The following is a 27,403-nucleotide window of genomic DNA, read 5'->3' as shown; positions in this document are numbered from 1 at the left end:
ATTCAAATGTACCTAAAATTAAAATGAATGCAATATATCTTATAAACTGTTTATCCTTTGCATGTTAAGCTCTAGGCTATGACACTATTCATAGAAAAGGTGTCTTTGAAAATTAGATTATAAATTATAATGTATGGTTATATCATCATCTATGTCTGATAAGACACATTTGAAATGCTTCTCAAATTACATCTTGCTCTAGCCCTGAAGGAAATTAAATCCTTGACAATTCCTGAGAAAACTGAACCAAAAAGAATATTACCAGTCCCATAGTTTTAATCATTTACCATAATTATCAAGTATAGTTTTCAAATTTTAAAAGTATCATTTTAGAAAATTATCTAATCCCTGAAACCTATATAATTTTATGAACCAATTTCAACCCAATAAATTCAACAGTTGTCAGTTCTATACATTAAATCTGTATATTGATGTTTTAGCTTTTAAATAAATGTCATACCCATCTAATTTTTGATTATTTTGTGTGCGTGTATTTTTTTAGCGGAAGAGGGAGAGAGAGATAGAAACATCAATGATGAGAGAGTCATTGATCGGCTGCCTCCTGCACACCCCCTACCGGGGATAGAACCGGAAACCAGGGCACATCCCCTGATTGGGAATCAAACTGTGACCTCCTGGTTCATGGGTCAACGCTCAACGACTGAGCTATGGCGGTCGGGCTGTTTTATACATATATTTTCAGCAACATATTTTCAGGAGATAAAAGCTTTACCAACTATCAAACAGAATACATTCTATTTTTATAAGGCAACAGATTCATATATTTAAAATATATTTTATTAAATAATCTACTTGGAGAATAATTACAAAAGCTTTAAACAGCAATTATAAGTAGTAAAAACAAGTTCCTTTGTTTAATAAAAAGACCAAACAGTCCACATTATGTTTTGCTGCTTTATACACAGGAATGATTTATTTTACAAACTGGTCAGTTTCAATATTAGCCTGTAAAATTAAAAAAGTTCTTAATATGTCTCAAAGGCAGAGTGAACTTTATAATGATATGCTTTCACATTAACCAGTATGACAAACCATAAGAAGCTTAATACCATGGTAACAATTCAAAATAAAATTTACAGAACAGGCACTTTGAAGTCAGCTACTGGGTATAATTCTCACAGATGAATGTTACTTGTACATATCTCAATTCATCAAAGGTTATCAACCAATGAAGAAATTTTCCTTTGATGCAGAAGCACAACACATTTAGGTTCCAAACACTGTGTTCTGGTTGTAATACATGCAAGACAGACCCTAAATTAGAAAAATGTTCTGAAAGAAAAATGAAGAAAAACAAATGCAGCCAGGAATGAAAGCATCTACAAGCACTCAAATAAAGCCTTTAAGTGTTAAGTCAGTGTTTTAAACACCTTCATTCTCAGGTAAGGGATTAAGAGGCCGAGACAGAGATTGTCTGCAAGGATGAGGATATTGGAGGTTGGCAGTGTCAGCATCACAAGAGTGCTCCACCAGAAGAGGAGGAGAAGGAGGAGGAGGGAGCTGGGCATAACTGGACCATCTTGATCCAGCCCCTGGGGAGTCCAGAAGGGGAAAAAAATACCTGAAACAATGAAGACAGGAACAAAACACCAAAACAAAACAAACAAAAAAAAAACAGAAAAAGAAAAGAACGAAGAAGAAAAAAACAGAAGGAAAAGAGAAAAGTAGTAACTACAAAGAGAACCAAAGGGGGGGGGGGGGGAAATGCTGGAAAAAAAGCTTTAGTATAGTCATGCCAAACTAACACAACATAATATTATGCAAAAATCAAGACCCTTACTTTAATCACAGTTGCCTAAGCAAGTATAGAAACTTGAAAGAAAAAACTACAATCTGTTACACTTAAAATGTTAAAAATAATCAGCATGAATGTTACAAAAAAGACATTAATTTTATAATTTAAAACATTTTCTAACCTCTCAGACATTTGATGCTATCCTGTAAATTTACAAATCTAATAAGCTTTTTCTTTATTTTAAGTAACACTTCATTTGTCGTAGCAGCTGGCACACATTTCACACTTTTTTAATGTAAACATGATACTGAAAACCAATTCAAACACACTTTCACAAAGTATGGCCAGCTATTGCAACATATTTTCAAAGAAATAAAATCTTTGAATAATCTTAGTTGTTTTCCTGCAAATACTTAAGAATAGTACAAAATTTTTATAACTAAAAGGGCTCAAAGAATATGTCCTATCGTTGTTATTCTGATATTTTATAACTTACCCATAATACTTATGCATTTTAGCAAACAGATTTATAGCTTTGTCATCAAGGTCACAGTTCTTTCTATAAGGATATGAACTACATTAAGCAGCGAACTAAATTAAAAAACTTCTGGAATAAGAAATGTGGAAGTTAATATGCATGCACAATTTCAGCAAAATTTTAACTGCTTCTCTTATAGTATGTTTCCAAATTTTGACTTGAAGGAAACTTTAAAACATGGAATCACACCATAAAAATATACAAGCACATATTAGAAACATTTATCTCTTTAGTGAATATGAATCGAAAACTTACAAAGGTGTTTTCATTTTACTACCAAATTATAAATGAAGCAATACCAAATATTTAATTTGGTTACAAACTGTACAGTTTACTTTCATTTTACTACTTCTCTCCCCCTTTACTAATATTTTTAAAATATTACAAAGAAATGACAGAGTTGTACTGAATATCATGTTTAAACCAATTTTACAAAAGTTAAGCAAATTAGCACTCAAAACAATTTTTATGAAAAATACTTATTCAATCTTCAAATTAAAATTATAAAAATTCATCATTTTAGCTTACTGTTTTAGAAAATCAAAAGAAATAAGCCTACATTCTCCAAATGGAATAAAGTGGTATTTTCCCTCTTCCCAACTACCATAAGGATGGTAATAATCCTTTTCATTTTAAAGCCCATGTTTCAGGAGCATTTCAAAAAGTTATTTTGATGACAATGTCTCAACAAAAAGCCTCTCCATTTACATTTCAAAAGTTTCAAATAGTGTCAATAAACTGGCTAATACAAAAAAATATTTATATACTGTATTTTTAGAAGCCTTTGGACTGCAATTAGTAGTAAGCAGGCTGCTGGTGTATCTTGGGAGAGGTCAAACGGCGCTGGGGATGGGGAAAAGGAGCTTGCTTTCCATTCCTGTGTGCATGCAACAAGCAGCAAAACAGCAAAGTTACTCCAGTTAGCAGGTACTCAGCTGTGCTTTCTGTTAAAGGACATAGTACAAATGAAGAAGGGAAAAGCATCACAGATCTCACACACATGGTTATTAGCACAATAAGAACAAAGATCAAAATTTCACAGTTCTTTACAAAAGAAAATATGCAATACGAGCAACAACCGAAAACTACATTTTGTGTGTTCTTTTTAATTTACACAAGTATCCTTTGCCTCAAGGAATCATCTTTATAACCTGATATCTGTGGTAACCTGAAATTGTTTTCATGCAAACACTTAAACCACAAAATCAAATAACAAGACTTCTTTATAAAAATATAACAATATAAAAATAGTTGAGAAAATTTTAAATACAATTCTCTTGATTTCTTTAAGATGACAACAGGATAACCACAAGACAGTGTGTCAGGGCTGTGCTTTGGCGTTCCCTGAATATTCCAACTTATTCAAAAGGCATATGAAAGTAATTTACCATACAAATTCATATATTTGAAATCTGAATATGAAAACAACAGTATGACTCTTTAGATCATGTGAAACATTCTTAATTAAATAAGAATCTAAAATATTAAATATTCTAAAAAAAAAAAATCAAGTACAAATTACCATTTCTTCTTATAATCTCCATTAGTTTTAAACAAACAAACAAAATTAACTTACTCTGTTCTACAAAGCCTTAATTAATGTATTTTATTTAAAATTTCAGTTTGACCAGATTCACTAACACACTAATAATCTATGACTAAAATCCTCAGTATTATCCCATATTTCCTCTTCATCTAAACTTAAGAATACAATTTAGTTTATTTAATGGCCTCACAGCCTACCTGTAAATATTATGAGTAAGGAAGCCAAATATAGAGCTAACAATGTGAGTTTTTTCTAGTGTCATAATTATGGGTGGATTTCTTACTTCAATCTTAAAATCCATGAAATAACACACCTTTAGTATGGCTACCAGAATGATTTAAAAAGAAAACTTATAATTTTTCAATAAAACAGCCTACCTGCCAGCAGAAGATCCATTTAATGAATTTTGAAGATTTGGGATATTTGGACCTAGGGAAGGATTTGGGTTTCCCTGCTGAGAACTCCCATTGACAGGGCTCCCATTACCTTTCAAAATACCAGTACACTTCCAATTGTCCATATAATTAGCTGAAAGGAAAATGTTCAAATACATTAACAAGACTAAAACCTATGCTCAAGGGCACAAATCTATGTTCATGTCCTTAAACTATAATTAAATAAACAAGTGTCCTATAGGCTACATTTCTCAGAATAAATGTTAAAGACATTTTAAAATACAAAACAACTTATCTTAATTTTAACAATTATTTTTTAAAGTCTTAAAAGAATTACTAATTTAAAAAATAAAGCTTTCATTACCCATTTCCCTTCCTCGAAGATAATTCTCTAAGCTGCCACATTATTACATTAAGTTAATATCAAGATAAAATCTTTATCTTCATTATAATAAATTTCAATTACATGTAAGCGTAGGGTAATAGAGTTGTCTCGGTTATGCAAGTACAAGTCATGTGGGAACCTAATGTCCTCAGAGATGGATGTAGGAAACAAAACCTTTCAGTTTGAGTGGCTTATCCAATATGGCCTAATTCTTTCAATGTAAAACTGGTCACTGGAGACAATGAGCCCAAGGAAACCCAAGTTAGGGAGCCTGCTGGGATAGACCTGGGTGGTCTCACTAAAGCCCAGACACAGGAAAGGGCATAAAGCCTGTGAAATCAAATTACACTGACTTAGCCAAACTGCATTTTGGAGAACAATAACTGCACAGGGTAAATGAACTAACCTATAATTTTTTGGACCCAAGGTATGGGAAATCACTGATTAGAGTGGTGCACAAACCAAAGGCACTTCTGCCCAATGGTTAAATATCTGTGCAAAAGTGCACACCACACGACAGCAACTACAGTGTCAACTAACAAGACCAGTCTCTCTCAGCACGGCATTTCTAAGAAACTTTTAGAATTAGTGGCTCTTGAATTTTGGGGAGACTGCAGATACTGGATTTTCTCCTATTAATAGCTGATTGGCTAAACCAATCATTTAAAAAAATAAGAGAGAACTCTAGTCCTATCCTGAGTTTGCACAAGTTACACATATAACAAATAGTATCTTGGAGATATTGCATATTCTGTTACAGTTACTTTTAGTTTTAAAAGTTGCTTTGTTCCACAGGGAAACTTAAAACAATTCAATTTGTCATTAACTGCTATGGACTAGGTAAACTGATAAAGGTACAAAATAACATAAATTAATATAGTACATAATTTAAAAGTAACTGTGAGCCCGGCCAGGCGTGGCTCAACGGTTGAACATCAACCTAGGATCCAGACGATCGGGGTTCGATTCCCGGTCAGGGCACATGCCCGGGCTCGGTCCCCAGTCGGAGGCGTGCAGGAGGCAGCCGATCAATGACTCTCTCATCATTGATGTTTCTATCTCTCTCCTTCTCCTTTCCTCTCTCTGAAATCAATAAAGATATATTTAAAAAAATAAATAAAAAAAATAAAAGTAACTGTGGAAAGCTCTTTTTATTTGTAAAATATTTAGAGTTTACATTTCTAAGTGCAATTCTAAAGCAGAGACATAAGGCAATAATTCTTCATTGAAACCTTACCTTTCCATAATCTTACGCAGCCATCATCGCCTGAAGATGCTAGTACTGTTCCTGTTATATTCCAACTCACTCGCCAAACCTGAGAATTATGGTTATCAAACTGAGCCACTATATGGATTTCAAATTTTGTTGGCCCACCAGAGGAAGTAAGTTCTTTCCTGTTAACAAAAAAATTTTCCTGAGGAATTCTGTAAAAAGGTTTACACATACATACAGATACACACACACACAAAACACACCTACCTAAACAAAAAAATGTTATAGTAATGTACATTCCCATACCCTCCCCCCATTAGCTCACTGGGCCATGTCACGTTCAATTGACTCCACAGTACCTGGCCTGATCCTACCACAAAAAAGATAATGAATGACTGTTTCATAGAAGATACAATAAAAGAGGATTTTATTCCCCGAAATTAGAGGAATACAATAGGTGAAATAATTTATTTTAAAGAAAAGCAGTAGGAGCCTGGCCAGGTGGCTCTGCTGGTTGGAGGGTCACCCTGTACACCAAAAAGTTGTGGGTTTGATCCCCGGTCAGGGCACGGGTACAGAAGGCAACCAATCATTTCCTCTCTCACATCGATATTTCTCTTCCTCCCCTTTCTTCCCTCTCTAAAATTAATAAACATAACCTCAGGTGAGGATTTTTTATTTTTTTTAAAAAGCAGTAGGAAGAGAAGAATAGGAGGAGGGAAGGAAAAAAGGAAAAAAAAAAATGACTGAAACTCACAATTCCAAAATTAAAGCTAAAAGGTTATTCATAAGAATGTCTCAGTGCTAATTTAATTTTCCCTTGAACCACCACCTCTCATTCATTCAAACACTTATACTGTAGCAATTATATTCAGAGGATCTAATTCATTGTTAGTATCAGCCTGAATAAAACATACAGTAATTAAGAAAATATAAATCTCTCAAGTCCCCATCCCCCAAAATCATGTATGTATAGATGAAATGTTCATTAAAGAATACGTTCTTCAGATCACAGTTGCCTCTACATTCTCCTCCACAAATGAAAATAATCAAAAGTTATGAACACTTTCAAATTAGTAACTGTTTCAAAAACTCACCTCACAGGCTTTAACGTAAAAATTCTCACATCTTTGGTTGCTATGGCCAGAATGTGGTAAGACCTTCCCAGGTTTGGAGCAAATGCTATATCATGGACAGGATCAGTGACTGTCATGAGGGTTTCAGCTTTTGCATATTTCCTAACAAAAAACAATTTACATTAAAAATTCCAGAAATAAAACATTTTTAAATCCACATGTTGACATACCTCAATTATTTTTATATTACTCACAATGAAGTAATCTTTACCTCTACAGTATGTAGTAAATATGTCCAAGTCCTAACCCCTGAAACTGAATGTGACCTAATTTGGAAAAAGGGTCTTTGCAGATATAATTAAAAATCTCGGATGCGAACATTGCCTGGATTTAGAGTAGGCCTTAAACCCAATGTTGAGTGTCCTTATAAAAGACAGAGGGGTAAGACAGAGACATAAAGAAGATAGACAAGTGAAGAAAGAGGTAGAGATTGGACTTAGCTGCCACACACCAAGGAACTCCTGGAGCCACTAGAAGCTTGAAAAGACAAGGAAGGATTTTAGAAGCACAGTCCTGACAACACCTTCATTTCAGATTTCTGAACTCCAGAAACCTAAGAATAAATTTGTTGTAAGTCACCACTTTGTAGTGATTTGTTACTGCAGCCCTAGGATACTTATATAACCTCCTGGGTTTCTTCTGTTGATTTTTTAAGTTTAGCTTAAAATATTTTAAGCAAAACTTATTTAAAATAAGATCCTATTAGCTATTAATATCTTTTTAAAGAAAAGGGTAATTGAATTTCTTAAGTATTTCAGTGGAAATAAAAAAGCTGGTAACAGACAGGAATTGAGGATTTTTAGTGGTGATAAAGCTATCTATACCAAAGTCTACTTTATCCTTACAAGTCTATTTTTGTATCTGCAAACAGAGAATAAGACAATGAAGGAGAAGGCATATCCGATTTTCCTATTATGTCTTTCTGTCTTCAACTGACTATCAGGGACAGAACTAAAGCACTGTGTGTTGGAGAGGTGGTTAGCTTTCCAGCACGCTCCTCTGAAATACAGGGTGAGGCAAAAGTAGGTTTACAGTTGTTTGTATGGAAAATAACAGCACAATTCATAAATACAAGAATAAACTGTGTTTTGCATACTCACAACTGTAAACCTACTTTTACCTCACCTTGTACTGGTGTTCCTAGCATTCTCTACTTGGCCTTCTTTTCATCCCAACATTCTTTCTGAAATCTCTCTCAGCTGGTTTGCACTTTGAGGTTCCCTCCTTGGCCTCTTCTCACCCTATATGATCACCCTGGACAATCTCATCTATATCCTTGCTTTACTATGTGGTCCTGACTCCTCTATTTGACCTTAGACTAGTCATTTTACTTTGTTGGTGTGACTTTCTACATTTGGAAAATGGTGCTAATATAAAAGCTACCTACCCTACCTATAAGATGGCTGTTAGCATTCAAATTTCATAAGATATGTGAAAGCGCCCTATAACCTATATAAATGCAGGACACCTATATGTATCATTATCAAGGCCAGGTCTGTCTTAATATTTTCATTCACCGATATAAAAATACACAATACCAGTTCATTTGATACTGTTTCCTATGTACTGAATGGTGTCACTTCTTACAAAAAGATCAACTCGGTATTAATAACTTAATGCTACATAGTCTATTATCACGTCCTCCATGTAACATGTTCAATCTATTAAAACCTGCAAACGACTCTTAACTCAAAGAACCAGACCCCCCAAAAAAACAAAAAAGAGCTGAACTCAAATGTCTAATAACTTCCTAAGTCAATCTCTCCCCACCCCCACCACAACACATGCAGACAGTGTTACCTACCCAGTGCCACTTCTCTGTCACACTAAATGCAGAAAATGCCAGGCACATGCTGACTCCCTTGCAGCTAAAGCCTGGACAAGTGACCCAATTCTGGACAACAGGACCCAATGAAAAAGGTGGCTAAGATGCTTCTAGAAAAGTTTTTCTCTTCCTAATACAAAAAGATTCATGAAAGGAAATGCCCTTCTTTATACCTGCATGGGGATCCTGGAACTCTTGTGATCCTAAAGAACTGAAACCAACACAACTAAGGATGACAGAAAAAAAAAAGAAAAATACTAAGGCCCTTGACCTCATCACTGAGCAACTGAGCCACTTAACTAACTCTAGAACTTCTCCATAGCCAGGCTCTCTGTTATGTGAGGTAATACAGGAGATCCAGCCCCTAATCTATATATTTTCTCCTAGGTAACAGACTCATACCTTTATCACTGGATTATTTTAAGTATTCAGGTACTTTCTATCTGCCCTGTATTTTCTTCCAGAACTAAATCCAAGTCCTTTATCCCTTTACTAAAATCTTATTTATAAAGTACTTTTTATTTTCCTATGTTTTAGAAATGGTCCACATTTTAAGTTTTAGATTATTCACTCTGTTCAGCTAAGGTCGAAAGAAATTACTTTAAAAACATTAGGTCTTCATGAAGCCACTTTAAAATGTGCTATTAATGTGGTTCATAGCTTTGATAGCTTAAAAGGAGTTCTAAAGGAAAGTTTCTACATTCTAGAAGTGTGCTGGCCAATACAGTAGCCACTAGCCACATGTGCCTATTCAAAATTAAATTAATAAAAATTAACAAATTCAGTTTCTCAGTTGCAGTAGCCACATTTTAAGTTTCAATAGCTGCACATGGCTAATGGCTACTGCATCAGATGTGCAGGTATAAACCATTTCCACCATCACGGCAAGTTCTACTGGACAGCACCTTTGCAGACAGAGCCTCTATGAAGAAATCAAGACTCTAGGAAGGTAGACGGCAGGGATAAGAACCCCTTTAAAACCCAAGTAGTAACATTCTGAATTGCAGAGCCCATAGAAATTATAATAGTCCTTCTCTTCTACTTCTGGCCCCACCCAATATCTGACTACTAGACCCAAGAATTTTGTCTAGCACATGTGAAGCCCAGCCAGTCACCTGGTGGGTGCGCTTTTCTCCTGTAAGACTGAGTATACCTTTGAGTACGCAATGCTTATGGCTCTCAGAGGTGTTACAGATATTTCAACATGACCAAAATTAAAATTTTCTTCACATGCTGCTACACTCTACCCAAATCTGACCTATTTGCAGAATTTTTTATCTCAATAAATTACACACTATGCATTGAACTATTAAGCCAGAACCTTGGAAATCACCTTGATAGCTCTCCCCTTTTTCTTCACCTTCCACATCCAATCACCCACCAGATCCTACTGACACCAATTCTTAAATTATTCTCAAATTGTCCACTCCTCTCCATCCCCATTGCCACTACTCTATTTCAAAGCCACTATAATCTTCCCCCTGGACTATCATCACAGCACCCTAGCCCTAAATCCACTCATGTCACCTTCCAAAATACCTTCCACACCTACAGAAGAGTTAAACTATCGTTTGATCCTTTTATGCCCCAATTTAAAAATCTTTCATTGGCTTCATATTACCCTTAAAATAAAACCTAAACACTGAGCATGAGGTCTTGCAGATATAAGCCTTGCATATTTCTCACCACACTTCTCTGTGCTTATGTTCCAAACACAGTAAAAAATATATTGGCTCTCTTGTTCAGGGACCTTATCACATGCAGTTTTCTCCATCTGGAATTTTTTGCCCTCTTTGGCTAATTTCTACTCATCCTACAGGTTTGCTTTTGGGTAAACCTTCCTGGTCCACTCCCCCTGGGTGTAAACTCTTAACATCCTGATTCTCCTGGTTTATAAAATCCATCACCACTTTTTACTCTCTTGTTTGTTTTCCCCACAAGATGGTACATACTGGGAAATCAATTACCTTGTCCTCTGTATCATTCAATTTTATATTATCACAGTTTATCAGGACACAGCATATCATGGGAAATCAGCAAGTATGTAATAAATAATGTGTAATTCTGCGAATGAATAAAGGATAACATTTCAAATAATTACATGCAATTTGGAACAATACATAAACCAAAGTAGTACTGACCTGGTGTTTTCATTATATTCGAAAATCTGAACTTTGGCCATTGCATTTGGACTACTGTCATCACTTCCTACAGCTATCATGGGGGAATGAGCACGAGAGCTAGAAATGAAAAGTAAGAAATATTCCATGTAATGATTAAATTATCTATATTTAATTCAGAGAATTTTAAAAAACTGACATCAAGCAGCTCTAGAATCTACAAGTCTGCAAGACTGTGATTAAATCCCTGTCACACATTCAACACAGCATCACCTTGGGAGGGTGTGTCCTTGAGAATGTTCAACATGAGGACCAAGGATACCATCCTTTCGTATTGTTTTTACCACATTTTATTATAGCTGACAAAGAAAATTGCTTTCTTTCAAATAAGAAAAGGTTTCAAACATTCAGTAGATTTTTTAAAAACCACCTACAAGGTCTTCAAATTTTTATTCCTGAAAGACCTGGTCATTAACTATGGAATGAAAAGTAACTCTATGGTTACTAAATTCACAACAAAAAGATGTTAAGTGCTCTGTACAAAAAGAATAAACCCCTCAAGAAGGCATATTCCCATACTCCCCAAATGTCATTCTCTTCTCTAGACTTATTTTAAAAGGCAAAAAGATGAGCAATGAGAGAATGAACTCTACTGAACTCTAGGCTAAATCACTTATTTCTATTTAATTAAATATCTAATTACCCAGATCAATATCTACGTTTCTTTTGCCTCCCTCAACCAGATTAAGTAATATTTCAATGAACATGACACCCTTGTTTAATCTTTGACCTTGGTATGGCAATTTGCCAACTCATAAAGCTGAAAACAAAATGTAGTAATAAGAAAAAAACAAAAAATTTAGTTCTTTATTACTAAAGCTTGATTACTAAAGCTTCTGATAATGAATCAAGTTGCCTAATAAAAGAAAAGTACCAGGTAAACTGCAAAGTTCTATAGTAACAAAATAAAACAAGCTATTTATAATAGTTCAAATAGATGTAAATTCCATAGTAATTTCTATATCTCACTCTTTTTTAATGTTCCACAAATATAACTCAGAAACATTCAAACACATGGAGATTAAATAGCTTATTATTAAACAATAAATGAATCACCAATGAGACCAAGGCAGAAATCAAAAACATCCTGGAAATAAACAGAAACAAACACACAACAATCCAAAATCTATGAAACACAGTGAAAGCAGTCCTGAGAGGGAAGTTCATAGCATCACAGGCTACCTCAAGAAACAAGAAAAACATCAAATAAACAATCTAACCCTACAACTAAAAGAATTAGGAAGAGAACAATAAGAAAAGCCCAGAGTAAGTAGAAAGAAGGAAATAAGAAAGATCAGAGCAGAAATAAATGACATAGAGACTAAAAAAAAAACAAATACACACACACCAAAAAAAAAAAAAATCAATGAAACCAAGGGCTGATTCTTTGAAAAGGTAAACAACACTGATGAACCTTTAGCCAGGCTCACCAAGAAACAAAGAGAGAGGACCCAAGTAAATAAAATCAGAAATGAAAGAGAAGTAACAATTAACATCACAGAAATACAAGGATTCTAAGAAAATACTCTGAACAACTATATGCCAACAAACTGGACAACCTGAGCAATATGGACAAATTCCTGGAAACATACATTCTGCCAAAACTTAATCAGGAAGAATCAGAAAACCTAAATAGGCCCATAATAATTAATGAAATTGACAAAATAATAAAAAAAACTCCTAGCAAACAAAAGCCATGGACCAGATGACTTCATAGGTGCGTTTTACCAGACATTAACACCTATCCTCCTCAAACTATTCCAAAAAATTGAAGAAGAAGGAAGACTTCCAAGCTCTTTTTACAAAGCCAGCATTATACAAATTCCAAAACCAGATAAAAACACTACAAAGAAAATTATAGGCCAATATCCCTGATGAACATAGATGCTAAAATCCTGAAAAAAAATATTAGCAAATCAAATCCAGCAATACATTAAAAAGATCATATACCATGGCCAAGTAGGATTTATTCCAGGGATGCAAGGATGGTTCAATACACCACATAAACAAAATGAAGGATAAAAAAACATAATCATATCAATAAACATAGAAAAAGCATTTGGCTTCGCTAACTGGAGCATAGTCCTGTGCACTAAAAGGTTGTGGGTTTGATCCCTGGTCAGGGCATGTACCAGAGGCAACCGGTAAATGTTCCTCTCTCACATCGATGGTTCTTTCTCTCTCTCCTCCTTCCTCTCTCTCTCTAAAAATCAATAAAAACATATTCTTGGGAGAGAATTAAAAAAAAATTACCAATTTGTTTTACTAGGATTAAATTATCAGAAGTTTGCTATGCAAGCTTACCTTGAAGGGTTCCATGAAATACAACTACAGCTTAGCTTACATGAGATCTCATGTTGCAGAGACCACTGACTGAGATTCATGACATCTGGTGCCTCATATATTCTTACTATACCATCCGCTGAACAGGTTGCTAACATAAGACCCATATGCTTAGGAGCAAATTTTACATCAGTAACAGATGTTCTGCTATCCACTAGCGTTGTCCTCTTAACCTGAAAAAGAAAAAATTAATTTAAATTATATACAGTAGTTCCCTTCTTATTTGTGTTTTTGCATTCTGTGGTTTCAGTTACCAGCAGTGAACCACAGTCCGAAAATATTAAATGGAAAATTCCAGGAATAAACAATTCAGAAGTTTTAAATTGGGCACCATTCTAGTAGCAGAATGAAATCTCTCAGCGTCCAGCTCAGGACAGGGATCATCCTTTTATCCAGCATATCCACATCACTTCATCTCATCACGTAGGTGCTGTTTTATCTCACATCATCACAAGAAGAGTATAGTACAATGAGATATTTTGAGAGACCACATTCACAGAACTATTATTACAATGTATTGTTATAATTATTCTATTTTATTATTGTTGTTTATCTCTTGTTGTGCCTAATTTATAAGTTAAACTTTATCATATGCATGTATGTATAGGAAAAAGCATAGTATATATTGGGTTTGGTACTATCCAGTTTCAGGCATCCACTAGTGGTCTTGGAATGTATCTCCCATGGATAAAGGGAGACTACCATACCAAAAAATAAATAAAAAATGGATTGTACAATGGAAAGAATACAGGCTCTAAAATCACACAGAACTGCTGTTGTCATTTACTAGGATATATTATCTTGAATAAGTTATTTAAAACCTACCTGGCCTCAATGTTCTCCAAAGCACTTGGCAAAATACGACATAAACACCTGGCAATCAGTAACAAATTAGTGACCAATAATTAATTACTCTATTTAGGGCAGAAAAAAGTAGGCCTTAGAAGGTGTAACTATTAAGTTACATAAGTGGACTGGTCACTAAACCATAAAATGTTAGAATTTTCATATACGTAGTTCTGTCATGCAAAGTATGCTACAAGCAGTAAATTAAATGAATTAAGATTCTTTAACAGTAAAATGGAAGACATGCAACTTCCTTCCTCAAGCATCACGTCAGTTAACCCTACTTGGACCATCACTATCCATTTTTAAGAGACAGCATGTAGTAGAGACCAAGAGAACAGTATAAAGCTGGCTTTGTGATAATTACAGAATTCCACGACAGCATTTATAAATTATTTTCTGGCACCTAAATAAGATTATTTTTGACTGCAAACATCAATAAAATTTAGAAACCAACAGTTTACTATCTATGGTTATCAAAATACATCTTAAGGACAGTCAATATTAGTATTAAAAGAGTATTACATAAACTTCAAGGATACCATCTTTGCAAACTTTTGTCTACAAAAATCACTGAATAACACCAACACAAATACTAAAATATTAAATTTATTAATGACAATTAACTAAATATAAATAAATATACCTAAGTTCAAATAAAAATCCTTTATTTGGCACCACTCCCAAAGCCAGTCAAATTGTATACTAACTGATCCATCTCAGACCAACTGCTAGAAAAAGCACTTCTATAAATTTCCCTTCTTTCCTCCTAAGCAGCTGTTTGCCTTAGGGAAGCCTTAGTACAAAGGCCATGAGACCAACCCCTTCCATTATAAAAAAAGAATTGTAAAACAGTTTAAATAGCATACAAGCTACAAACCTACAGTAATTAAAACAGTATGGTATTGGCATCAGAAGAGACATATAGACCAACAGAACAGAGTTCAGAAATAAACTCGCTATACATAATCAAGTGATTTTCAATGAGGGTGCCAAGACCATTCAATGGGGAAAGGAGTCTTTTCGACAAAAGGTGCTGAGAAGACTAGATACTAAATACAAAGGACTAGACCCTTACCTTAGACCATATACAAAAATTAACACAAAATGAATCAAAAACTAAAATGTAGGAGCTGAAACTACAATATTCTTAAAAGAAAATTCTGAGGAAAGTGTTCATGACATTGGATTTGGCAATGATTTCTTGAGTATGACACCAAAAACAGAAAACAAAACAAAAAAATAGATAAACTGGACTTCATGAAAATTTCAAAATTTTGTGCATTGAAGGACACTACAAAGAGAGCGAAAAGGCAACTAACAGTTTGAGTCTTGCCTCTGAATTCTTTCTTAGCCAGAACTCAAGTACTGAGGTTGCTGAAAGGCGGTCTGGTCTGACCCCACCCACCTGATGCTGTTCTTTTTACATCCTTTTTAAGATGTGGAATATACCCAGAAGGATACACAAAAAACTTGTAATAGTGGTTGCCTCTAGAAAAATAACTGTATGGCCAGAAAAGAGGAAGTTCTCCATGTATACACTTGTCTGTACCTTTTGAATTTTATACCTGTGCCTGAATATCTTTTATGAAATATAAAGAGGGAAAAAACAAGAAAACATTGGAATGGGTTTTAAAAGCAATAGAGTTCAATTCTCTCACTTTACAGACACGAAACTTGAACAGCAAACACACTATGCCTAAATTCAAACACCCAATCAGGGAAGAGCTAGAGTTAAAGCAGAATCAGATGAAGAAGAGTATATACTGAAAGAAAGAAAAAGTAACCACAAAAGAGAAAAAACAATTTTTAAAGAATTTTAGTGTACTCTATGACAAAGCAAATACTCTGGATTCACCATTAAAGTTAAACAATGCCATGGGTACTCTTAAGTACCATTTCAGGCCCAAGAAAAAAATGAGATAAATAGAAAAACGGGGAGAAAGAACAATGAAACTGGTAAACATAGAGGGGAGTGGTAACACCTTATGAAGTGCCTGAAGTGTTCTTGGAAAGCCTAATGCTCCTTGGATGCTCATGCCCCCACATTTCCCAAAAACCATGAAATACCTCACCCAATGACTCTGTCCTCGCAGTTTGTCATTTGATTCTCCTACTATTTCCTCCCATACAGCAGCTGTTCGGTCAAAAGAGCAGGAAGCCAAAACCTGTCCAAATTCAGGATGAGCCCATGTCACACGCCACACAGATCCACTATGTGTCTGAGGAATTAAAAACAAAAAACTGAGCTTATTCATTTCACACACATAAGGTTTTACTTAAGGAAACAGAATACAGATATTTTTACTTTCAGTAAGAGGAGGAAACTATTCAATTTAATATTTAAATAAAAAGATAAATTCTAAAACTTTTTAACTTAAGGATATTCTATATTTAGAATTGCAGCTTTCTGGAGTCAAGTTCTTCAAACATTTTACTAATAAAGAAAAATCAAGCTGGATAAAGTTGACCTCTTCTAGTGCTAATAGAGACCTGCTTCAGAGTTTAGCCTAAACAAGCTTTTAAACAGAGACTCTACCAGTCCACTAATTTTGCAAAATATATCTATAGGAAACATCCACCTAATAAATAAGATTAATCAAAAGTATTTGCTTCAAAAGCCTAATAGTATATAGACATATAGCAACAAAATACTTAAGTGATTCTGATGTCTGTCTAGACAATGGACTCTTCTAGGAAGAGAGGCAATGGGTGAGCAAATACAGAAAAGTCCAAATCCTTATATTCTGAGAAGATAATTTAAAGCTCAGTAGCAGTATTTTTGTTTTAAATATATCTTTATTGATTTCAGAGAGAGGAAGGGAGAGAGAGAGAGAGAAACATCAATGATGGGATGGAGAGTCATTGATTGGCTGCCTCCTGCATGCCCCCCACTGGGGACAAGCCCACAGCCCTGGCATGTGCCCTGACAGGAACTGAATTTCGATCTCCTGGATCATAGGTCAATGCTCAACCACGTTGGCTGAGCAACGCTGGCTGAGCAGTAGCAGTATCTTTACAAGGGAAAAATTTCAAATTACTATTCTTCAACTCTTCACATTGATAAAAAAAAATAAAATTTAAAAAAAAAAAACAAAAAAACAGAAAGGTCTTAAAGAATTTCACATCTATAGACTTTCATTTGTGCTTTCCAGGAAAAATACTGTATGACAACAAACATCAGTCCACCCATCATGTTTACAAAATTTGTTTCATGCTTCTGCATATCTAACACTTTTACACTCAACAATCTCAGAATACTTTCATAATCTGTTAACTTCTACATAACAATATCATCACTCAAAGGTAAACCTTACACCCTTAGTTTTTATTCTTTGTTTTCTCTAGTTTTTTTCTTGTTTCACCTTTAATTTTTATTTATATAGGCTATTAAGTAAAAAGATATGCTAGGGCAGATGTTAAATGTCAGATTCCCAGTAAAGCACAATCTAACTGAAGAATAAAAATTGCACACAGATGTTCATCACAATAAATTAGTTAAGCAAAACAGAGTATAGTATTTATTGGTATGTTTATGTTTCTAAAAAGTCTTTGAAAACACTCCAAAGTACTTATGAAATATGCTGTGAAACTAAAAAGCAAAAAATAGGGATTTCCTTTTGGAATGATAAAGCTTTGGAACTTGACAGAAGTGACAGCTGTACAACGCTGTCAATAGGGTAACGCCACTGAACTGTTTACTTTAAAATAATACATTTCATGTTGTATGAATCTCACCTCAATTTAAAAAAGGGAAGCCCAGCCGGGTGTGGCTCAGCGGTTGAGCATCGACCTAGGATCCAGGAGATCAGTGTTCGATTCCCGGTCAGGGCACATGCCCAGGTTGTGAGCTGCAGCCGATCAATGACTCTCTCATCATTGATGTTTCTATCTCTCTCTCCCTCTCCTTTCCTCTCTCTGAAATCAATAAAGATATATTTATAAAAATTTTTTAAAAAGATTTTAAAAAAAAATAAAAAAGGGAAGAGGGCAAAATATTTGGAAAGACACTTCACCAAAGATTTATGAATGGCAAATAAGCACATAAAAACTTAACATCTTTAGTCACTAAGGGCATATAAATCAAAGCCCAATCAGATACCACTTACACCAACTAAGATGGCTATAACCAAAAAAATAAATAAGAGAGAAAAAATATATCAAGTGTATGGGAGGATGGACAGAAACTGGAACCTTCACATATTTCTTGGTGGGAATATTAAATGGTGCAGGCACTTTGGAAAAGAGTTTGGCAGTTTCTTAGAATGTTAAAACATACAACCCAGCCATTCCACTCCTCCATATCTACCTAAGAGAAATAAAATGTAGCCCAGCTGACATGGTTCAGTGGTTGAGCATGGACCCATGAACCAGGAGATTGTGGTTCGATTCCCAGTCAGGGCACATGCCTGAGTTACAGGCTCCAATAGGAGGCATGCAAGAAGCAGCCGATCAATGACTCATCGTTGATGTTCCTATCTCTCTTTCCCTCTCCCTTCCTCTCTTTGAAATCAATAAAAATATATTTTAAAAAAACAACAGTGAAAAATGTAAAATTCCTTTTTTAGGAAAAGAAGTATAAATTTTATAATTCTCCCAAAGCTGAACAGCAAGTCACTGATACTCCCAAATAGATAGTAAACAATTTCTTTTAATTATTGTAAAAAATACTAACCTTCCAGCTAGCAGTACAATGCCAATCTCCACTTTCACTTTTATCCCAAACCTATAAGAAATTAAAAAACAGATATTTTATACACAGAATTCCTAAAAATTAATATGAAAAACATTAAGATTATATCAGTATTAGGACAAAGGTGGTGAATATGAATTCACAAGAGAATACAACCAATAAGCAAACATTCATCCACTCAAATATTTATTGAGAGCCTTAGATGTATCCGGCACTGGGCTAAGCACTTGGAGGGGTCAAGGAATCTGAGCTCTAATAGGTAATAAAGACTATTCCAATTACAGTCAAGTCTTATTATTCAAGGTGGTTATGGTCTCTATGTTCCCACAAACACTGAATTACCAAATACTGAACCATTGCTCCTAAGAAAAATAAAAGGTGAGATTCATAGGAGCTTCTGGTCACAACATATTTGTTAACCAATCAATACACAACCTTGTTTTATGTGTGTATCTGTTTAAAGACATCTACTTAGTATATATTATTGATTCATTAACACTGAACTCAAAGCCAACATCACTATAACTCATACCTCAATGAAGTTTCCTCAAACACACACATTTTCTCCCTAGAGCACATCACAGCCTTTGTGCACCTAGGAACACTAGGCAGCACTTCGGCACTGTGCTTGGGCACCATTCTAGGCAGTGATGTCACCAATGAAAAGAACAAAAATATGAAAAATGTGATGATAAACAGACAATGAGAAGGACAAGTTTACAGTATGAGAATCAAAATAAGAGGAGTGTCACCCTGTTGGACCTCAACTGGGAACTTGTAAAAGGAGCAACTCCAATTTTTTGCCCCTCTGCTCATGTCAGCAAAATAACAGTATTGATTTTGGGGTTAACATAAATTTTAGAGGGTAAACAAATTCACAAATACACAATCTGCAAATAATGAGAATCAACTATACATGTAACAAACAAAACCAAACTATTGAACCTTACCAACAACAAAAAATAAAGATTACAATAACAAGATGACATTTTAACCTGTTAAAATATGTAATAATAAACAGTATGGTGTCTCCTCAAAAACTAAAAATAGAAATACCATATGACCCAGCAATTTTACTCCTGGGCATATACCCAAAAAGTGTTAAAAGCAGGGTCTCACAGTGGTATCAGCATCATAGCAGAGTAAGAAGACCTCTTGGTCTCTCCCTTTGAGGTTCCAACAAATCAGACAACTATAATTCAACAAAGGAGTCCCTGCTTAACACACAAACATTTCTGAGAGATCCATTCACTGAGACATCTGCAGGTGGACATATGGAAGTGAGGAGTGGAGGAAAGGGATGGCAGCCCTCATTTGGCAGGCCAGAGAGGGGGGCAGAGGTAGCATTCCAGCTTGAGTGGCCAGCACACACTGCAGCTGAGTCCAGTGACGGAGGCAAGAAGCAGTGCAAAGGTGCGGGAGCTGCAAACTGACAGCCACCATTATCAGGTATATGCCCAGGAGTAAAAAAACAAAGCTGCATGAATCTCTCCCGGCTGTAGCTGAGAGGGTAGCAGTGGCACTGTCAGAATACAGCCTCACTTAGCAGCCTGGAGAAGGCCAAGAGGCAGAAGCAACATTCCAGCCTAAGTGGCTGATGGGCAGTGCAGCTAAATCCAGTTGAAAAAAACAAAGGCAGACTCTGGCAAACCTACCTCCTCTCGCCCACTCCTCCCCTACTCATTGTGAGGAAACCCAGTAGAGGCCGCTGGAACACCTTAGACAGTACAGTACAGATAGCAGCCTCTGTCTGTAGGGAAGCAGGGCTAAGAAATCACAGGCCTGAAGCCCCACCATCACATCCCACCATAGAAACAGTGCCCAGAGACAGAGGTGATCCAGTCACAGAGCACCATCTAGTGGAAAACCAAAGAAAGACCTCTACTTATCACCGCTACATTGTTAAAGCAAAACAGTATCTAAAAAGGATTTCAATTCTTCAATGCCTAGGCAGAGAAATAATCCATCAGATATCACAAATAAGCAAGGTAACAAGATAGCTCAGAAAGAAAATTAAAGTCTCCAGAAAACAAACTCAAAAACATGGGGGATTATGATTTAAACGAGTGTATTTAAGATTGCAGTTCTGAAAAAATTCAACAAGATACAAGAAAACTCAGAAAGGAAGTTCAATGAGATCAGGAATAAGTCAATGAACAAAAGGAGTACTTTACCAAAGAGACTGAAACTATAATAAAGAATCAAACAGAAATTCTGGAGCTGAAGAACTGAATAAATAAGATGAAGAATGAATTAGAGAACTTAGATAACAAACGAGATGGAAAAAGAATTAGTGATCTCGAAGATGGAATTCTAGAAATGACTCAGGTGGAAGAACAGAGAGAAGTGAGAGTTTTAAAAAAAAAAATGAAAGAACTCACAACAACTGTTTGACTCCATTAGAAAGAACAATATAAGAATAATGGGTAGGAAAAAAAATAATAATAATAATGGGTAGGTCAATGATGTGTTCGCATGTATTACCTGAATTAAAGGCTGATGTGTGGTAACACTAGCTCTAGAATTACGCTGAGACCTTGAGGAGGGGAAAAAAATGGGGATACCAGAAGGAGAAGGGAACAGAGTCTAATCTAACAAATAATCGATGAGAGCTTTCCAAATCTATGGAAAGAGATGGACCATCAAATCCAAGAAGCCAACAGAACACCTAAATATCTCAATCCAAAAAGACCTTCCCCAAAAATTCTTTCATTGTCAAATTTAATGACAAAGAAAGAATTCTCAAGGCAGCCAAGGAAGACTGTAACCTATAAAGGAAATCCCACTAGACTATCATTTTTCTTTTTATCCCAGCAGAAACCTTACAAGCTAGGAGCAAGTAGAAAAAAAATATTCAAAATATTGAAAGAGATAAATCACCAGCCAAGAATATATATCCAGCAAAGTTATTCTTTAGATATGAAGGAGAAATAAAGGCTTTTTTCCACACAAACAAAAGCTTACAAAATTCACCACCACAAGACCTGCAGTACAAGAAATGTTGAAAGGAGCTCTTCTACCTGAAACAAAAGGACAAAAGAATACAAAAATGTGAGTAAGATCAAAACAAAGAGACAGAAGCAGGAAACTGCAACTTTATTTCAGAATAGCATATTAAACAATTATAACATAAAGGTTAAGAGGGATAAAGTATTTTTTAAAAGACTATAGCTTCTGCAATTTAAAAATAAACACACAGCGTAAAAAGGGATATGTGACAACAAAAACATGTAATGGCAGGACAAAAAGGATTGAACTGCACAGGTGAACACACCCAAAAAGAAATTACAGACTGCTATCGCTGATAAACACAAATACAAAAATCCTAAACAAAATACTAGCAAATCGAACATAACAATACATTAAAAAGATAATATATCATGATCAAGTGGGATTCGGTACAGAGATGCAAACATGGTTCAACATACACAATCAATCAGTGTGATACACATTACGCCACATTAACAAAAGATAAAAATCATGTGATCATGAAGAGGGGCACGGGCACCCTGCAGCCTGACCTGAAGTCATTGGCTCTGCAGCTGCTGCCACCAGCGATACCGTGGCTAAAAATATGTAATTAATTAATTAATGAAAATAAAATTTAAAAATCACATGATCATATCAATAGATGCAGAAAAATCATTTGACAAGATACAACATACATTTATGATTAAAAAACTCAATAAAATGGACAAAGAAGGAAAGTACCTCAACATAATAAAGGCCATATATGACAAACCCTCAGCTAATACACTCAATGGTGAAAAACTGAAAGGTTCTTCTCTAAGATCAGGAACAAAACAAGAATGCCTACTCTTGCCACTGTTATTCAACATAGTACTGGAAGTCCTAGCCAGAGCAATCAGGCAAAACAAAGAAAAACGCATCCGAAGTGGGAATGAAGAAGCAAAATCATGTAACTATTTGCAAATGACATGATTCTACATATAGAAAAAACAAAACACTCCACCAAAAGACTATTAAAAACAATACATAAATATAGTAAAGTTGCAGGATACAAAATCAATGTACAAAAGTCCACTGCCTTTCTATATACTAACAATGAAACATTAGGTAATAAAATAAACACTCCCATTTGCAACTGCAACAAAAAGAATAAAATTCCTAGGAATAATCTTAAGAAAGTGAACGACCTATCCACTGAAAACTATGAAACACTGTTGAAAGAAATGGAAGACACAAAGAAATAGAAAGATATTTCATTTTCATGGATTAGAAGTATTAACATAGCTAAAATGTCCATATTACCTCAAGCAATATATAGATTTAATGCAATCCCCAGCAAAATCCCAATGGTATTTTTCAAAGAAATAGGACCAAAAAATCCTCAAATTTGTATAGAACCACAAAAATCCCAAATAGCCAGAGCAATCCTGAGGAAAAAAAGAACAAAGCTGGAGATATCAAACTCCCTGAATTCAAAATATACTACAAAGCTACAATAATCAAAACAATATTATACTGGCAGAAAATGGACACACAAACCAGTAGAATGGCGTTGAGAGCCCAGAAATAAACCCACATGTACACGGACAACTAATTTTTAAAAATTCATCTTTATTGTTGAAAGTATAACAGATGTCCTTTTTCCCCCCATCATAGACAACTAATTTTTGAAAAAGGAGCCAAAAGCATACTAAGGATAAAGGAAAGCATTTTCAATAAATGGTGCTAGGAAAATTGGAAAGCCACATGCAAGAGAATATAACTAGACTGCCATCTGACACCATGTACAAAAATTAACTCAAAATGAACTCCGAATGAAGTAAAGACTTGAATATAAGACCTTAAACAATAAGATACATTGAAGAAAACACAAGTGTTACACTTATGGACCTTGGTCTCAAGAAGTTTTTGTGAAATTGACCCCAAAGGCAAGGGAAGTAAAAACAAAAATGAATGTGACTACATCAAATTAAAGAGCTTCTGCACAGAAAAAAAAACCATCAACAAAACAAAAACCAACCAACTGAATAGGCGAAGATAATTTACAAATGATACCTCCAAAAAGGGGCTAATATCCAAAATATATAAAGACCTCAAACAACTCAATAAAACAATCCAATTAAAAAATAAGCAGAACAAAAATAAAAATTAAATTAAAAATAAAAATAAATAAATAAATAAGCAGAGGACCTAAGCACTTTTCCCAAGACATACAGATGGCCAACAGATATATGAAAAAATGCTCAACTTTAAGGAAAATGCAAACCAAAACTACAATGAGATACCACCTGTTAGAATGCCTACTATCAATAAGACAAGAAATAACAAGTGTTGGAGAGGATTTGGAAAAAAGGGAACCCTCATTCTCTGCTGGTGGGAATGTAAACTGGTACAGCCTCTATGGAAAACAGTATGGAGGTTCCTCAAAAAATAATAGAGCTACCATATGACCCAGCAATCCACTCTCTTCTGAGTATCTACCTGAAAATTTTGAAAACATTTATTTGTAAAGATATATATACCTCTACGTTCACAGCAACATTATTCACAGTAGCCAAAGCATGGGAACATCGTAAAAGTGTCCTTCAACAGATAGCTGGATAAAGAAGATGTGATACATACATACAACAGAATACTACTCAGCCATAAGGAAAAATAAAATGCTGCCATTTGGAGGAACATGGATGGATCTTGAGAGTATCATTCTAAGCGAAATAAGTCAGACGAAAAAGGACATGAAACATATGATTTCACTCATATGTGGAATATAAAAAAGAAAGCAACAAGCGAACCAACAAAACAAACTCACAGGCACCAGGAAAGAGTATGGTAGTTACCAGAGGGAAGGGAGTAAGGGGAGGAAAATGAGGGTGAAGGGGGTCAAATACATGGTGACAGGAGCGCCAGGACTTGGGTAGTGAGCACACAATGCAGAACACAGATGATGATGCATAGAACTGTACACTTAAAACTTACATAATGTTATCAAATTTATTGCACCAATAAATTTAATTTAAAAAACAAATAATAAAAGGCAGAGTCTCAGAGAGATATTTGTACACCCACATTCATAGCAGCATCATTCACAATAGCTAAAATGTAGAAGCAGCCCAGGTCCATGAACAGATAAATAAGCAAAATGTGATATACACAATACATATAGAATAGCCTTAAAAAGGAAATTCTGACATATGCCACAACGTTCAAAGACATTACACTAAGTGAAATAATCCAGTTACAAAAAAGACAAATGTATGATTGCACTTACATGAGATACCTAGAGTAGTCAAATTCAGAGGCAAAAAGGTGGTTTCCAGGGGCTGGGGAATGGGGAGTTATTATTTAATGGGTATAGGGTTTCAGTTTTGCAAAATCAAAAAGTTCTGGAGGTGGATGGCTACAGAAAGATATGAACGTACCTAATACCACTTACTGTACACTTAAAAATGGGTAAGATGGTAAATTTTATATTATCTATATTTTACCACATAAAAACATTTAAACAGAAAAAATGTAATGATAATGCCCAACATGAAAAATGATATTATCAAATCAATACTCTCACTGGCAATTTGCCAATTATTCTCAAATGCTTTTAAAATATTCACTATTTTCTTTACTGGAATGAGCCTAAGGAAATTACCCAAAATATATAAAAAGCTAAATTAATGAAGATCTTCATTGCAACACTAACAGACAAAACCTCCAGTATGAAAGATCTACTAGATGATTCAGTAATAAGTGGATAAGAAAAAGAAAAAATGTAACTGCCTATACAATTAATATTTTGTTTGCCATTCATCCATCTACCTTTCTGCCATATTTACAACAGCAAAAATGTAAATGGAAGAATGGATAAACAAAATGTGGTGTATACATATAACAAAATATTATTCAATCTTAAATTCTGATACATGCTATTAATAGGAACCCTGAAAACATGTAAGTGAGATAAACCAGACATAAAAGGACAAATATTGTATGATTCCGTTTATATGAAGTACCCAGAATAGTCAAATTTACAGAGAAAGAGAATTAGAGGTGACCAGGGGCTGGGCGCAGAAGGGAAGAGGGAGTTGCTATGTACAGTGTCTGCTGAGGTTGAAGAAAAGCTCGGGAGATGTACAGAGGTGGTCATTGCACAATGGGAATGTTGTGCTTAACACCACTGAACTGTAAATGTACACTTTAAAATGATAAGTTTACCACACACAGAAAAATAATTCTAAAAAGTTATTCCAAACCGTTTACAAGTTATGTTTTATTATTCGATGGATTTGGTGGCACTACCCTTTTTCAAAAAGGAAAAGTAGTTATAACTTTGAGGGAATCACAGGTATCAAACTTGACTATGAAAAACAAGGAGTAAATAATGTCCTTCAGATTTTCAGTTATCTTGGCGTTGTCGAGAATGCAAATCATCCACACTTCAGCTTTCATCTTTTCAAGTCTATTACCATTTACCCTGTATCTCTGAGGTTCCTAAATCCCAAATATCATCCTCGTTCACAGAAATTCTGTTAGAGCGGTATCAAGAGCTTTACATGAACTTTAAGGAACACTCCAGCCCAGCCCGGAGCGGCTCAGCGGTTGAGCGTTGACCTAGGATCCAGGAGATCGCGGTGTGATCCGGTCAGGGCACATGCCCGGGTTGCCGGCTCGATCCCCAGTCGGGGGCCTGCAGGAGGCAGCCGATCAATGGTCCATCATTGATGTTTCTCTCTCTCTCCCTCTCTCCTTCCTCTCTCTGAAATCAATAAAGATATGTTAAGAAAAAAGAAACACTCCAATTACTAAATAGTAAGTAGAGAACTTCATTGGATGTAAATGGATTTTGTATTTTTCTTTCATCACGAAGCAAGGGGAGCCTCCCATCTGAACACAAGCCGCGAAACCTCCCCAGGTGAGGGATGAGGTACACTGAACTTGAGAACGCACCGCGAACTGACTGCCCTACAGGTTCCAAGGCACAGTCCTCTCACTGACCAAGCGTAGTAACTAAGTGCAGCTACAGACGGCAATCCGTGGACCGACAAACCCCTACTAAAAACTAAGCTGAGGAAGCTCCCTGGCTCGCGCCCACAAGGACCCGACCGAGCACTGGCGGGAAACCCGCGGGCTCGCAGTGTCGTCGCCCCCCCCGGCGGCGGGAGCGCGCAGGTGGCCAGGCACCCCCCTGTGCGCAGACCCACCGCAGCACGGCCCCCTGGGGCGGCCCTGTCCCCAGCATCGGGAGCGAGGAGGGCGGGAGGTGGCCAGTCTGCCCGAGCCTGCCTGCCTCCCTGGGGTTCCAGGCCTCGTGCCCCGCGGCGCGCCTCAAAATCGGAAGTAGTTCCCTTTGTACGCGCCGGTGCCTCCGCACACACAGCGGGTCGCGCACGCTCCCACTCTCCTCCTTCCGGGATCGGCCCCGCCCGAAGGGTCGCGCGCACCTTGACGCTCTGGTCGCTGGAGCAGGTCGCCATCCGCCGCCCGTGGAAATCGAAAGAGACATCATGGATGAGGTCCTTATGGTCCGCCGCGATGCTGCGTGCCACAAACATGGCTCCCGCCAGGCCCGAGCCTTCTCCGTCTGCC

At 35.9% G+C, this 27,403-nt stretch overlaps 1 protein-coding gene and 1 non-coding gene across 3 annotated transcripts; one reads left to right on the top strand and one right to left on the bottom strand.

Annotated features, from left to right (window-relative positions):
* Positions 1 to 776: 776 nt before the first annotated feature.
* On the bottom strand, positions 777 to 27,403 carry SEH1L (SEH1 like nucleoporin). Of its 2 annotated transcripts, none has more exons than XM_016197291.2 (9): positions 27,259 to 27,403; positions 18,839 to 18,889; positions 16,239 to 16,385; positions 13,279 to 13,490; positions 10,936 to 11,034; positions 6,931 to 7,071; positions 5,858 to 6,015; positions 4,218 to 4,368; positions 777 to 1,582 (listed from the first exon to the last, which is right to left on the bottom strand). In XM_016197291.2, the coding sequence occupies exons 1-9, from the start codon at positions 27,367 to 27,369 to the stop codon at positions 1,384 to 1,386; spliced, it is 1,269 nt and encodes a 422-aa protein (XP_016052777.1). In that variant the 5' UTR covers positions 27,370 to 27,403; the 3' UTR covers positions 777 to 1,383. The 2 variants fall into 2 exon arrangements, with proteins under 2 accessions (XP_016052777.1, XP_016052776.1); XM_016197290.2 differs by lacking the exon at positions 777 to 1,582 and adding an exon at positions 1,636 to 3,238 and having other exon boundaries at positions 27,259 to 27,400.
* On the top strand, positions 21,314 to 21,395 carry LOC148092658 (small nucleolar RNA SNORD45). The gene has a single exon (XR_015714894.1). It is a non-coding gene; the product is annotated as a small nucleolar RNA SNORD45 (small nucleolar RNA).

This window comes from Miniopterus natalensis, chromosome 7, assembly GCF_054644295.1.
Source record: "Miniopterus natalensis isolate mMinNat1 chromosome 7, mMinNat1.hap1, whole genome shotgun sequence".
In the NCBI taxonomy this organism is placed as follows: Eukaryota; Metazoa; Chordata; class Mammalia; order Chiroptera; family Miniopteridae; genus Miniopterus; species Miniopterus natalensis.
Note: the sequence above shows the minus strand (reverse complement) of the source record. Positions and strands in the feature narration are given on the sequence as shown.

What these genes read in the sequence shown, in the direction of transcription:
- SEH1L (XM_016197291.2), bottom strand. Translation starts at nt 27,369, where the DNA reads ATGTTTGTGGCACGCAGCATCGCGGCGGACCATAAGGACCTCATCCAT. An exon ending in ATTGTACTGCTAGCTGGAAG is followed by an intron (nt 16,386 to 18,838) that starts GTTAGTATTTTT and finishes TTAATTCCTCAG; the next exon opens with ACACATAGTGGATCTGTGTG. An exon ending in TGCGAGGACAGAGTCATTGG is followed by an intron (nt 13,491 to 16,238) that starts GTGAGGTATTTC and finishes TTTCTTTTTCAG; the next exon opens with GTTAAGAGGACAACGCTAGT.